At 41.2% G+C, this 14,471-nt stretch overlaps 1 protein-coding gene across 9 annotated transcripts in view; it reads right to left on the bottom strand.

Moving 5' to 3' along the window:
• Positions 1 to 14,471, bottom strand: part of SYNE2 (spectrin repeat containing nuclear envelope protein 2) — a 337,188-nt gene that overhangs the window by 87,137 nt on the left and 235,580 nt on the right. For 7 of the 9 annotated variants that reach the window (XM_027111459.1, XM_027111458.1, XM_027111452.1 and 4 more), the window contains 9 exons: positions 11,116 to 11,346; positions 7,521 to 7,703; positions 6,358 to 6,486; positions 5,667 to 5,788; positions 5,373 to 5,514; positions 3,431 to 3,562; positions 2,334 to 2,486; positions 2,000 to 2,209; positions 149 to 250 (listed from right to left, as the gene is read on the bottom strand). In XM_027111459.1, coding sequence (XP_026967260.1) covers positions 149 to 250; positions 2,000 to 2,209; positions 2,334 to 2,486; positions 3,431 to 3,562; positions 5,373 to 5,514; positions 5,667 to 5,788; positions 6,358 to 6,486; positions 7,521 to 7,703; positions 11,116 to 11,346 — 1,404 coding nt within the window. The remainder of the gene's footprint in view (positions 1 to 148; positions 251 to 1,999; positions 2,210 to 2,333; positions 2,487 to 3,430; positions 3,563 to 5,372; positions 5,515 to 5,666; positions 5,789 to 6,357; positions 6,487 to 7,520; positions 7,704 to 11,115; positions 11,347 to 14,471) is intronic. The other 2 variants (XM_027111453.1, XM_027111456.1) reach the window with 2 other exon arrangements.

The raw sequence follows: 14,471 nt of genomic DNA, 5'->3' as shown, positions 1-14,471 counted from the left end.
CCTACAAAGAGGGTGAGGGTTTCATTTCTCAATACCCTTCCCAACACTAAACAAACTTACATTTCGGGAAGTCATTCCGAAACACAGCTTATACACAAGACTCTCTGGTTCAAGGTTAAGTCAGTTTGAATTATTTTGACTTGATTACCTGAAGCTGTTCATCAATACTCTGGCCACTAATTTCATTCAGAGATTGTTGTAAAGATGTTTTATTCTTAATAAGTTGATCATATAATCGCTTTATTTCATTCTGTATAAAAAGATAAATGCAGGAAACAGTGAGAATCTCACTTAGGCCTTCAGTACCTTTTTAAAGATTCAGTTGTCCTTCAGTTTCTGTGCTATAAGAAATTTCAAACATATGCCAAAATAGGAGGAACCCCTGCATTACCAACATCCATCCAGCTTTAACAATTACTGACTTGGGCCTGGTCGTCTCTCTTCTGCACCCTCCCCTGAGCTTTCTTTTTTTGTTTTTTTAAAAAAATTAATTAATTATTTTATTTATGGCTGTGTTGGGTCTTCGTTTCTGTGCAAGGGCTTTCTCTAGTTGTGGCAAGTGGGGGCCACTCTTCATCGCAGTGCGCGGGCCTCTCACTATCGCGGCCTCTCTAGTTGAGGAGCACAGGCTCCAGACGCGCAGACTCAGTAGTTGTGGCTCACGGGCCTAGTTGCTCCGCAGCATGTGGGATCCTCCCAGACCAGGGCTCAAACCCGTGTCCCCTGCATTAACAGGCAGATTCTCAACCACTGCGCCACCAGGGAAGCCCGTCCCCTGAGCTTTCTTGACTGTACCTAACCTTCCTTCCCTCAGATTATTTGGAAGCAAATCCCAGATACCATATTATTTCACTAGTATATGTTTCAGTATGTATTTCCTAAAAGATAAAGATTCCTCCCTTTAAAAATACTACAAATCGGGCTTCCCTGGTGGCGCAGTGGTTGCGAATCCGCCTGCCGATGCAGGGGATACGGGTTCGTGCCCCGATCCGGGAAGATCCCACATGCCGCGGAGCGGCTGGGCCCGTGAGCCATGGCCGCTGAACCTGTGCGTCCGGAGCCTGTGCTCCGCAACGGGAGAGGCCACAACAGTGAGAGGCCCGCGTACCGTACACACACACACAAATACTACAAATCAATAATAATTCCTTAGTATTATTAACTATTGAGGCAGGGTTCACATTTCTCTAATTGCCTATACTTTTTCCTTTTGGCTTGTTGGAACCGGGATCTAAATGAGGTCCAATAGGCTGTAATGGATTAACAAGTATCTTAAGTCCCTTGTCATCTGCAGCTCCCCTGCTCATCTCTCTCTTTTTCTGGTTTTTTGGATTTTTTGGTGTTGGGGTGACGGGCTGGTCGTGGAGAAAAGCGCATACACACACATTCTATACAGCTTGCCACTGCCTGGGCCTGGCTGACTGCGTTCCCTTGGTGCCGCTCAACATGTTCCTCCCTTGTGTCTATTTGACTTGGATCCTAGAGGCTTGATCAGATTCAGGTTTGATTTTATGGGCAAGACTCTTTCCTAAGTGATGTTCTGTTTCTTTTCTCTCTCATTAGATAGTTTTTAGTAGCTTCCTAACTAGTCCACCTGCCTCAAGTCTCTGCGCTAATCCCCATTAGACAACTGCCAGATGGATCTGCCGGAAATGTACGTGGACTGTCATTCCTTTGCTCAAAAACTGTAATGGCTCCCCTTACCTAGAAATCCTGCCAGGTGACGCTCTTTAAGTGGCTGAATGTAACGCAGGAAAGAAACATTACTTTAGCTCAACCTAACAAATTCATACCCGAGAGTTTGGAAAGGACCTCACTTTCAAATGGTCTCCCACCATGAGCAGCTGAACTAACTTAAAGACCTTCATAGAAAGAGTGTCATCGCTTTCCTTAGCAATTCCCACTCATGAATGCTGCCAGGAATAGGAATGAATGGAAATTAGAGGTCCATGCTACGACCTAAAACAGTGTCAAAGCAGCCAAGTGCACAGACCCATACCTGATAACTGCGGTTATAGTCGAGGCCAGCTTTCAGGGACTTGCTCCTAGAGGCAGTTGCAGCCTGGATGTGCTCCAGGTAGATTTGGAGGTTATCAAAACAGTCAAGGAACAGGCTGGCGTTCTTGCCAGGCCAAGTCATGGCTTTTGAAATATCATTCTTCTTGTCACTCATAGCTAAGCAAAGTTTTTTCAACTCAAGAGCCAGAGTCTGCAAAGTGGAGAGGAAGAAAGACACTGTGAACAAGGTCCGACCTTGAGAGGTTTCAGCTCTAGTTAACTAGTGGGCCGCCTGTGGTAATGGCCAACACATGGGCTTGACGGACGCTCCCTACCTCGTAGTGCACCTGCTGGGCACCGACATCCCCTCTCAGGAGCCAAGGGGTCTGCAGCATCTCCTCCACACTGCCCAGGCACTGACTGAGGGTCAGAAAGAGTTCAAGTAATTTCTTATCCAAATTTGCATATGTTTCTTCTGACACGTTTTCCTAAATCAAGAGAAGAAAAGGAAAAATAAAAATCACTAAGATTCCTCGCCTTCCTAAGCCTACATTTTCCCTGGTTTCCATTATAGTTTACAATTTATGTTATGCTTTTTTTTTTATAATTAGTCATTTCAAATGCAGTGTGAACTAGGTAGCAGAATAAATAAATAAAATTAAGATGTTAACTCTGAGAGAAACAAGTTTAAGAAACTCAGTGTTAGGTAGTGAGTTGACTACTGAATGGAATTAAAAGGTAAATCAAAAGATGAAGGACTTCTTTAGTGGGGCCATCCAGGTGGAAGCGTGGTCCCAGATAAATCACACTATCCCTCTTCCCACTGTTCTCCGCCTCCCATATTTTAACATAGGAGAAAGTGGGTTAATGAAATCAAGTATGGCCTGGAGAAGGAAAAGAAGTCAAGAAACGTGAAGGATTCATTAGAAAAAGGTACAACATCTTAAAGGTAGGATTGGTACGGCATGGTACAGCCTGGTGACTATAAGTAAATTAGGAGCCTGCCGAAGTTACTGATTACCCCAATTTGGGCTGTTTCCTGCCCTGTTCTTCGATGGTTACCTAAGCTATCCCGCACACCGCCTCAGTGTTAAGCCTGCTCAAGGTTGGAAACCTTGCAGCTACTCCCTCCCTCCCTTCTCACCCTTGCAATCCCAGAGCCCCACTGCAGACAGTACTAATCAATCAAGATCCTTGTTCCTGCCAATCCTGGACTCAGGTTTAGAAGCCTATGCACATGGTATTCTACGCAACCACTACCAAATTTACCAGAGTCAGTAAGAGAGATAAATCCTATTTGCAATTCTAGGACTCATTCCATTATGTGTCCTATTATTTGTTCAGTAAAGAAAATTACGGCCAATTTACAATATCACATTTCCCCTCATTTTTGTTATTACAATGAGGAAAATATATAACATGCAGCTGCTACCTGTGTCTGAAGATTATTTGCTTCTTGACGGAGGTCTTCAAGTTGGGTGGTATAAGTTTTCAGTTCTTCAGTTGTTGGGTATCTAAAGTTATATATACTCACACTGGGTAGAACACTCATATTTGTGGCAACCTATTTGAAAAAGGGAAACCCTATTACAAACAGTTTGAGATCCTGTGAATGTTAACATAAAGCATCAAAAATGCCTTAACATGCTATCTTCCGAGTTTACCTTCTTGGAAAGGGTTTTTTGTCTATCTTGTCATTTATAAGAAAAAAATAATTAAATTAAAATTTAAATATTTTGGACAGCTTTGAAAAGTCATGACAGGCTTTACACAAACACTTGAGGGTCCATTTAGATAACAAAACGAGGGGAAACAAAGTATAATTTGAAAAATAGAATAAAACCACTAATCTTTCAATTTGTAGGGATGCTATCTATCTGTGTTCCAAGGTTAGTTGTTTCTTTTCCCATTTATTGGTAGACTCCTGGCATACAGTCAACTCTTACAATAGAATACAGTCACCTCCAGGGACAGATTTGCATCTTGATTTGTTATTGAAAAGCTAAATAAGTATTGAAAATGAGCTGTGACTTCAGAAGGGAGAATGATTCAGAGTTCACTTCTTTCCCAAACTGGAAAACTAACATATATAAAGGAACAGGATGGGATGGTAGATGACTCTGCTGGGGTGGAAGGGTGGAGAACAAGGGATGTTATTCTATTGCTGGAAAAAGAATGATATATTACATGTTATAGTGTATATGACAAGGAGAAACCAAGACTAAAATCCCACCAATGAATTTGATTCAACTTTAATTGGTCAAATAAGGTTCTTGGTAGAGTAGAAGAGAACGGAAAAGTTCCCACCAGATTGGGGAATTGGGAAACCATTGAAAACCTGTGCCCCGGCAGTTTGAGTGCAAAGTTAAAGGCAGAAGCTTGATTGCTGGGAGCCATGGTGCTATTCTGCTCATGGGCTCCCTGTTTAGAGAGACATCCATCAGTAGCTGGCACAGTATGAATAAACCCTTGTAATCGCAATAATCAGGTGTGATAAGGTGTGCTGGTGAGAATATCTATAGACAGGTACCATTGGCATAGGGGCCAGCACACTGCAGATGCCAAATTATATATATATATATATATATATATATTTTTTTTTTTTTAATGCTTGGCTTTTATTTATTTATTTATGGCTGTGTTGGGTCTTCATTTCTGTGCAAGGGCTTTCTCTAGTTGTGGCAAGGGGGGACCACTCTTCATCGCGGTGTGTGGGCCTCTCACTACCGCGGCCTCTCTTGTTGAGGAGCACAGGCTCCAGACGCGCAGGCTCAGTAGTTGTGGCTCACGGGCCTAGTTGCTCCGCGGCATGTGGGATCTTCCCAGACCAGGGCTCGAACCCGTGTCCCCTGCATTAGCAGGCAGATTCTCAACCACTGCGCCACCAGGGAAGCCCCCAAATAATATTTTGATGAATGAATGACACTCATAGAGCAACGTATCATTTTCAAAGTATTTTTTTACATATATTATTCATTCCTTTATTCATTCAACATATAGTAACCAAGATTTTTTGATGTTCCAGTTACTACTGTGCCAGGCACTCAAATGTGAATCAGGCAGACATGGTCTTTTTTCTCATACCATCTAATGGGGAATACAGACAAATACTCAGGTGTATAGTATAGTAAGAGCTATGATCAGGGAAGCCCAGCATGTTACAGAAGCACAAAAGGGAAGCACTTAATGCAGATTTCCAGGAAGATGAAAAGAGGACAGCTAAGTAAGAAAATCCACCTGGCATCTTTGCCTTCTGAAAATAAATAAACTGCTTTTTGAAAATAATGCAGAACATACACGTGTGTTTAATGAATGCTCGTTGGATTTTCAAAGGTAAACACACTTATTTACACTGTGTGCACATACACACTGACCTGGGGCTGCACAAGCTGAGGTAGAGGGAGCCGAATTTTTGATGAAAGTTCATGATGTAAATATTGCCATTTATCTCCACTTTGGCCCTGGGTTGACAAGATCAAGTCTGGAGCACCATTTTCAGGGCTAGATGCCTTACTGCTTTTAAGGGAAAACAAAAGGTGAAAAGAATAATCAACATACAAAAATTTTATTACATTCAGACAATGTTTTATAAGTGATATGAAAAGAAACACTGTGAACTCTCCCAACCACAATACTACCGAACGTCCGATTCTTTAAAAATATTTTACCTCACAGATGATGTCTGAGTTGTATCTTTATCATGTTGGCGATACTGAGGCCATATCTTGTTAGCGTTAAATTCTATGAATTTGATTAAATCTTTCTGTTCCATTGGTTTTAACTCCAGAACCTATAATTGAATAAGATTCAAATAGTCCAATCAATCAAGGTTTTCAGTTAGTACCCAAGGGTTTCTTCTGTTGAGATCAGCTGATCTGGAATCACTTCCTAAATCATTATTTACTATTACTCTTTCTTTCTTGCTTGTTCTTGTTAACTTTTATTTTTCAAAAACTTATTTAAAATATTCACACAATGACCAAGTATTGTTAAATATATGCTACACACATGGAAAACCACCAAAAATATACTAACACATTTTGAAACAATAGGGAAAGAACTGTTGCAGTTACAGAGGTAAGTTCACCCTGAAGATACTTGCTTAGTTTGATATAAGACGCAAGTTAATAAGGCAGCCAAGTTCCAGTATCCCCAACGGCAGCAGATGAAAGCAAAGCAGCTACTGCAGTAAACGCTCAAAACTCAGAGCTGCTGCACACACAGGAACACTCACACATCACATTTTCTATTCAGTCACGTAAGAAAACACTACAATGGCCTTTCAGTATTTAGTTCAATGGGAAATTCCATACAGAAAGCTTTATTCTTATCTTTATAACTGTTCGGGGCTGAAATTACCTGTTGCTGCTGGAAATCTTTTTGTCTGCTAAACTGTGGCCTTTCAGTTACAACAGATTCAAATTCAGAAAGGTTATCTGGTTGGAGAACTTTCTGATGCTCGGAAGATGTCTTTAGCATGGTAGAATGCTGCAAAACATTTTATGATGGCAGACTATTTATTTAAAATGGTGACCTATTTCAATTCTAATAATGCGACTACACAATGGAAAAGTTTTATGTGAAGTAAATGACTGTATTTTGTTAATTACAATAATTATACACTACGATTTAATGTACTTATTTCATAACGACTTCAAAAACCACTATGTTTGATGAAGTGGTCGTTTTATCATTCCTCAACTTAACTCATCCAATGAGTTACTAAAAGCTAGGAAACCTATTGCACTTTTTTACTGAGGACAAAGTGAAATGGATATAAAAAACAGACATGGTATTATGCTTATGAACTCAAATTTCCCCTATGTCTAAAACGTAAGTAGTTGCTTTAAAAGAGAGAGAACATATTAGGATAAAAGGGGATCCATACAGCCTGTGTATTTGGAGCCAATCTTATTTCTGTGAATGTAAGTCCTCTTAAGTAGAAACCACCAACTCGTAAGTATGGATGCAAATCTTACATAGTAAGATCCTACTCACAAGATGAACATTTGCATTTATATACACAGAATGCTTTTAAAAGTCACAGCACACTTTAGCTGTATGATACTTTCATCAGTATATGTGAATATTTATAAATGAATAACAAAAAGTACCCTGGAAACAGGTTTTTCTGTTTCTGGTTGTCAAATTTTAATCTTATCTATAAAGGCTTCATTTTTCCAGTCAATCAGTGTCACACAATTCCTTTAAAATATATCCTTCTTTTATGAAGAAGGCTTACAGAGAGCTCATTATCAGCAAGAACAATCAACCCAGTCAAACCAACTCTAACCAAACCAACACCATCACTAAAGACAACCTAGATGGGAAAACTACACAGCGAAATGAAACCAATGACAAAAGCCAGTGTAACCAAGCCTTACAGTTTTAAGAGGCATAATTCTTCCTCACTTACTGTAATTCCTCTGTAGTTGTTTCCTTACTTCCACCCACAGCTCTTTGCTGATGGATCGACCATATGCATGTATCTACATACATGTTTATACACAGTCATATTTTACCTGGTTCTCGCTGTATTTCTCCTGCAGCATCATCTGGACTTTTTCCAAATTGCACTTCACAGTTTTTAGTTTCAAGGAAAGTGCTTCAGCCTCCTGTTGAGTGGCTCCACTGTCTCCCAGGCCCTGATCTTTGCAATTCTCTAACAGAGAGGCAACCTTGTGCTCAATCTCTGTTAGCATAGCCTAGGAAATAAAATCATTTAATTAATCATAGGTTTGGTCCTAAGCAAATGTTACAGTCTAAAATAAGTTAGATTCACTCTCTCTACCTAAGTGTATATATAAAGTCCTAGAAACACAAATTAGAAGGGACACTGGGGAAAGAAAAACAACTTCCACATAATTCCTGTGCTTATCCATAAGGGTACAACCAAACCAACTCCAAATCGGTTGTAAATAAATAAATTGGTTGTAAAATAATCTAAAACAAGTGATTCTACATTCACCTTAGAAAACAGAGCTTAATATATCCATTATAGCATAGTGGTTAAGACCACAGACACAGGAACTAGACTGCCTGGGTTCAGATCTCAGCCCTGCCACTTCGTAGCTGGGAAAATTTGGGCACCTTATACTGTATGGTTGTGCCTCTAGTCATCTGCAAAATGGGGATAATAACAGAACTTACCTCCTGAGGTCACTTTGAGAAGCTAGAGTTAAATCCACATACTTTGGCCAGGGCTTGATACGTAGTCTGTGCCAACTATTATTTTTTTCCCCACCTTCCTAACCTTTTTCTATTGCAATCCAAGTACTGAGTAGTAATAAAAAAATAATTCTTTGAAAAGTCTTTCCTTTGCTCTTTTCCTTCGCTTTCTCAAGCCAAATAAGCTTCCCAAATATCAGAAGACGACTACAGAAGACATAATTTAGAACCTAAAACACTTAGTCATTGATACAACTGGCCAACTTACACCCGGATCTAAAAATAAATCAGGAGGATGAAGTAAGTTTCCCAGTAAGTCACCATCATTGTTTTCCTCCTAACAGATCAAGTTTGCCCTCTCCTGGGGCTCAGGAGCCCCAAAAGTCATGTCAACTGGCTGGGCACACGAGTGTAGCAGCAGCATTCAGCCTTACATGCCGGCACTGTGAACGCTTGGGCTAAAATAGTGTGTGACTATGAACAAGTTCAGTTCTTTGAGAGAAACTTAAGGAAGAACTCTATTCTTAAAACAAATTTTCACATAACAAACTTATAACTTCTCCATTCAAGCAAATTACTTGTATCCTCTATAATATAGACTCTTCCGAGCTTAAACAATATGTACTTATAGATTTTAAAGTGGCTGTTAACAAAGTATACTATAATTCTGCACTCTTTTTCTCCATTTAGCTATTTTATGTATACATTTTCATGTGTCTACATACATATACTTCATGATTCCTATTTAATAGCCACAAGTCAATACTCTATAATTCTCTTAATCTCCCTATTGTTAAGCCTTTCAACTGCTTCCAGGGCTTCACTTCTGTAATCAATGCAGCCATAAATATTCTTGTCCTTTTGGGTTATTTTCAGAGGGTAAATTTAAAGTAATGGGATTATTAGGTCAAAGAAGATGGACATCTTATCTGCTGACAGCTGACTCTCCAAAACATTGAACCAATCAGACAGACATTAGTGGATCTATTTCTCCAGAGTTTTCCAGGATGGTATAATTTTGGTCAAGGTAATGTAGGAACAAAACAACAGCTGTTTTGATTCACAAGTCTTTAATAATCAAGGCTAAACATTCTTCTCAAATATTAAATTACCGAATATAATTTTTTCTTGACCGATCTGTTTGCTGCTGTCCTTTGGACATTTTCCCTCTGGCAACTCAGTGTTTTTACAGACCACTGTAAGGCTTTTTATATGTTTCAAAGTTAAACTGTATGTGTCGTGGTGTTATATAAATGAGCCAAAGTTGGCCCCTGTATATTGACCCATATGTTGTTCATTTCTTCACAGCAGAAATATCAGCTCACGTTTCACTAGTGTCAGACTCAAAACTGGACCCCCACATCTGTTAGCCATGGTTAAGACAAACTTTGGTGCTCTAAAGACCCCAGCCTCTGCTATCCTTCAGAGCTCTCTGGCATCACCTAGACACGAGCCCCTCTGGACTGCCCATCTTCTGGGAGTTCCATCGCCTCTTCCCTTCCGGGTGGTGGTCCCACCCTCACTCCTTGTCAAAGCCTCTGGAAGGTCCCCTGCCATGAGAGACTTTCCAGTCCCTCCAGGTCCCACCAAAACGCTTTATTTGGTCCCACCAAATAAAGCTCATTGCGAGCTACTGCCACCTTGCGGTCCTGTTTTTTCCTTGAGCAGCTCTCACATCCTTGAACTCACTACAAGTGGCCCAAGGACCAGATTTTGGTAATGATCAAGGAATTGGCTCTGGGGGTCTACCCAGTCAGCAGGACAATCAATTGGCAGATGGCTTCTGAATGGCCTTAAGTGGCTAGGTCTCAACATCTGGAATACTGCAGGTTCAGATTAGAGTAGCACTGCTCTGTGCTGAATTACTCTGTCTTCTCCAGACTCTCAAGCACCTCATCAGCTAGATCATGTAGTAGTGCCAGTATCTGAGTGAATCCGCCCTCGGAGCTGACTTTTGGGGTGAGAAGTGCTGAGCTGCCCAAGGAAGGAAGTCCAGCTTGCTTACCTGGGTCCCACTGGACAGGATGTTGTAAGACTGTGAGTCTGAATGGAAAAAGGGGAGGAGTGCCGGCCTCGGGCCAAGGTGGGTCTTCCCCAACCCCATAAGGGATATAGTGGGTAGAGCTCCCTGGGGGCTGGCCAGTGACTTGGGTTACTCTGAGAGGAAGTCCTTGTCCCTGGGACCACTGCAAGTGAGCCAATCTGGCCAAGGCAGGTCTTAAGTGCCTTTAGGGGAGGCGCCTCAGCTGGACTGGACTGGGCTGGGCTGGGCTGGGCTGGGCTGTCGTGCTGTGAAGCTCAATTATGCTCCTGCAGTGTCATCAGTCTCGCCCCTCCCTGAAGGGGTACAGAGATCCCAACCTGTGGGCTATGCCAGCAAATGTTACTCAAAATGACTCCCAGGCAAGGAAGTTTACATTCCTGCCCCTCCCCAGCAAGAGCAGGAGCATTTGTAATAACACGGCAGCAAAGCCCTTTTATATTGTATCTGTAATCCTGCAAATCAGGATATTCATTTTCATTTCTGATGAATGAAAATTCAAAGAATTTAATATTATGCATAAAATTAGTATTTATTGAGCACTTTATATATACTTCATACACCAGACACTGATTTAGATAATTCATCTCATTTAATCCTGACAAAGTCTTAGGAGATAACCTACTCTATGAGGAAAATGAGGTGAGAAGTTAACTCCTACCAGTTCACAGTTAATGACTGGATCTGAACTCTAGATTCTGAGATCTTACCCACTACTATCTCCCCAAATACTCTGCTTACGTAAATCATTTCAAAGAACTATCCTGAGAACAAAAAGTTGAGGCCAAGATAAACATAGGGGTCAGAGTAACAGGAAGAATCACACTGTCGCTTTAAAAGAAACTCACCCAGTCTTAGAAGGTGATTGGCGAAGAGGCAGACCACGAGCTCAGACCCATTAGGCTTACCTGGCACCCGACCAGCTGCTGTTCCACCACCTGCTGCATGTCTGCATCTAACGTTTCTGGCTCGAATGCCACGTTGGCTTGCTGCAGCCACAGCTCCAGCTCAGCCACCTGGTTCTTGCAGACATGGAGGACTTCCGCAGGCTTGGGCCTTGCTTTCTCCACTGCGGCCTCAAAAGCTCCTTGCTCATCAGAAAAGCCCGGAGCTGCAAGCTTGACAGGAGGTGTGGTGCCCTACGATAAATCCAAAGGCAATCCAGCGGTGAAAAGTTAGGAGTCCAGAACGTTCATATTTGGACTTGCAAAGACCTGTGAACTTACAGCATTTCCCCAGTTAAAAGAAAAATAAGGGCAGAACAAGTAAGAAAGAAAAGAAAAAGCCACCTCCACAGGCATAGCAATGATCACGTGACCTGGCGCCCCAGGTTTCCAAGCAGCTGATCTGCATGTACACAGGTACAGAGTTCCTAGGCACAGAGGACGCAAACAGGCTTGCAGTTCATTAAACCGTGGGTCCCAGGAGACAGGTGAGTGTGAGCGAGAGGGTGTGCATGTGGGTGTGGGTGTCTGAAACATTTCAGCGAATTGGCCGGTGTTTAAAGTTGCATGATGCATGATTAAGCAATGCTTACATTGCTGTGCACTCTGTTCAAACACGAAAAAAGATCTTTACACGCTGGCAGGGATACAAGGAAATATACCTCACACTTTTAACATCTTCTCAAGTAGTTTAGATTATAAAATATTTTAGCTTCCCCCCCACCCCCACTAGTACTTATCTAAACTTCTCCCTATTAAAAATAACTTGAGTCAAGTGATAAGCTTCGCTGGGGTAATTTGGAAACTTTGCTCCTATTCTTCAGAGTGTCTCTAAAACTACTTTTCACCTTCTAAATACTCAAATATTACTGAGTTAAGGACTAGATGCTTATAGTATAGTATAGAGAAAGTATGATGTGTGATGTGTTCTTTTTAATATTGAAACACCTAGGTTGCTTATCGATCCGATAGAAAAATTTCTCCCAGGTACCAAGGGAGAGTATTCTAGTAATTATATAATAGATACTTTCAATTTGGAGGCAAAAGATGAATTGATACAGAGATATATTTGCTTCCCACATCTTTTTCCAGAATAGTGAAAGAGTATTGTCGACCCCTCTAGAGGAATTTCTTTAGGAATAAGGATCTGTGTTTTGCTCTACAAAATTAGTGATCTCCGTAAATATTTTATTCATTCTGAGTATGATGAAATGACAATGTTTTCTACATAAGGCTTTGCTAACTCCATCTCAGCATCTAATAGGGCACTATTTTGGCTAACTGAGAAATGGGAGTGGCTCACAAATGTGAACAATATGCAACTCAAATGCGTATTTCCTAATATTTGTGGAATTTCGTTTAAACATAGAACTTTCAGTACAACAGAAGCAGACGAAATTGGTGTGTGGTAACAAAAATATGCAGGGTATGAAAATACCACTCATTTTCACACACAATGATGAGGCTTATGAAAGCTGGTTTGGCAGAAGGGTCCTCTGAGTTGGACTCGTTCCCCTTGACCATCTATTAACTTCACATATGTTTGCCTTTTCTGCCAAAATGCTATTTCTCCCCTGCCTTCATCAGTGTTTTCTTCAAGAATCACCTTCCTAAGGAAGTCTTCCCATTGCCTTGCTTTCTCTGAAGTTCACATACAGATCTATATTTAGATTCACCTGCTTCAATTTTCTTTTTTAATTCTGATCTTTAAAAAAGCAACAGGGCTTCCCTGGTGGCGCAGTGGTTGAGAGTCCACCTGCCGATGCAGGGGACACGGGTTCGTGCCCCGGTCCGGGAAGATCCCACATGCCGCGGAGCGGCTGCACCCGTGAGCCATGGCCGCTGAGCCTGCGCGTCCGGAGCCTGTTGCTCCGCAACGGGAGAGACCACAACAGTGAGAGGCCCGCGTACCGCAAAATAAATAAATAAATAAATAAATAAATAAATAAATAAATAAATAAATAAATAAATAAAAGCAACAGATATGTGATTTTACTGCCAGACACCAATTTCTAGTTATCTGATTGTTTTCTAGCTTTCAGATATTTCTATCTTAGTGGCAAAGATTTTGGGATCCTCTTGTCACCTGAGATAACAACCTGTTGATACTGATTGATTAATTAATTAATTAATCTTCAATAACAGATTTACCATCTGCCTTGCTTATTTCCTCAAAAACATTCGAGCACCTATATCTGCCACACAGATGTAGAAAGATGACAATATTTAATTTCTTAGCTTTCTCACTAACTCACTGAGTTAATGAGGAAATAAGGAAGCTGGATAACTGATCTCGGCTTTATTTGCTAGTTATTTGAACCTGAAAAGAATCCAAAGGTGACAGAAGAAAAAAAGATTATTTGTAACTGTAGAACTTCAATACCTGAAGGTGGCCTGGAGAATGTGCCAGGAATCGGTTCACTCACCTCTTTTTATAGTTACAGAAATCCAAGTACATTTAATGTTTAATCGGTTCACACCCCTCCCATCCCACCACATTGCTTCTGAGAAGCTCAGGCCCAGATATAAATTACTTGCCCAAGGTCACACAGCTCTGAGATCTTTTGATTCTGAGTCCACAGTTTTTTTCCATAATAGCACCCCTGCTGAATATCTTCTCCAAACGATAACCCCAAATTCTAAAAGTATTTAAATGAAAGTTTTATGACTGCACATTTTGGAGGGCTAAAAGAGTATGACCACAGGTATTTCTTGTTAGAGAACTATGTCATCTCTAAAGCATTAATGTAAACTGATAATACCCAAACTTTTATTGGGCTCTAGAGCTAGGCCACTGTGCTAAGACCATCTCATATTTCACACCCCAAACCCATTATTCCCAGTGCACAGATGAGGAAACTGAGGCTTAGAGAAGCTAGTCAAACTGACTATGGTCACACAACGAGTTAAGTAGAACCAGAATCCAATCCCTGATTTCATTATGCCTTGGGGTCTACAAGTCCACATTTTAAAGAAAAATTTATTTATTATTTATTTATTTATTTTTATTTATTTTTGGCTGCGTCGGGTCTTAGTTGCGGCACGCAGGATATTCGTTGAGGCATGAGGGATCTTTCGTCGAGGCACAGGCTTTTTTCTAGTTGTGGTATACGGCTTTTCTTTCTCTAGTTGCGGCGCACAGGACCCAGGGCGCATGGGCTCTGTAGTTTGCCGCATGTGGGCTCTCTAGTTGAGGCGCGCGAGCTCAGTAGTTGTGGAGCATGGGCATAGTTGCCCCGCGGCATGTGGGATCCCAGTTCCCTGACCAGGGATCGAACCCCCACCCCCTGCATTGTAAGGCGGATTCTTTACCACTGGAC

The sequence above is a fragment of the Aethalodelphis obliquidens genome, unplaced genomic scaffold (genome assembly GCF_003676395.1).
Source record: "Aethalodelphis obliquidens isolate GAN/ISIS:26980383/991018 unplaced genomic scaffold, ASM367639v1 scaffold10, whole genome shotgun sequence".
Classification (NCBI taxonomy): Eukaryota; Metazoa; Chordata; class Mammalia; order Artiodactyla; family Delphinidae; genus Aethalodelphis; species Aethalodelphis obliquidens.
This window is presented reverse-complemented; position numbering and strand designations above follow the sequence as displayed.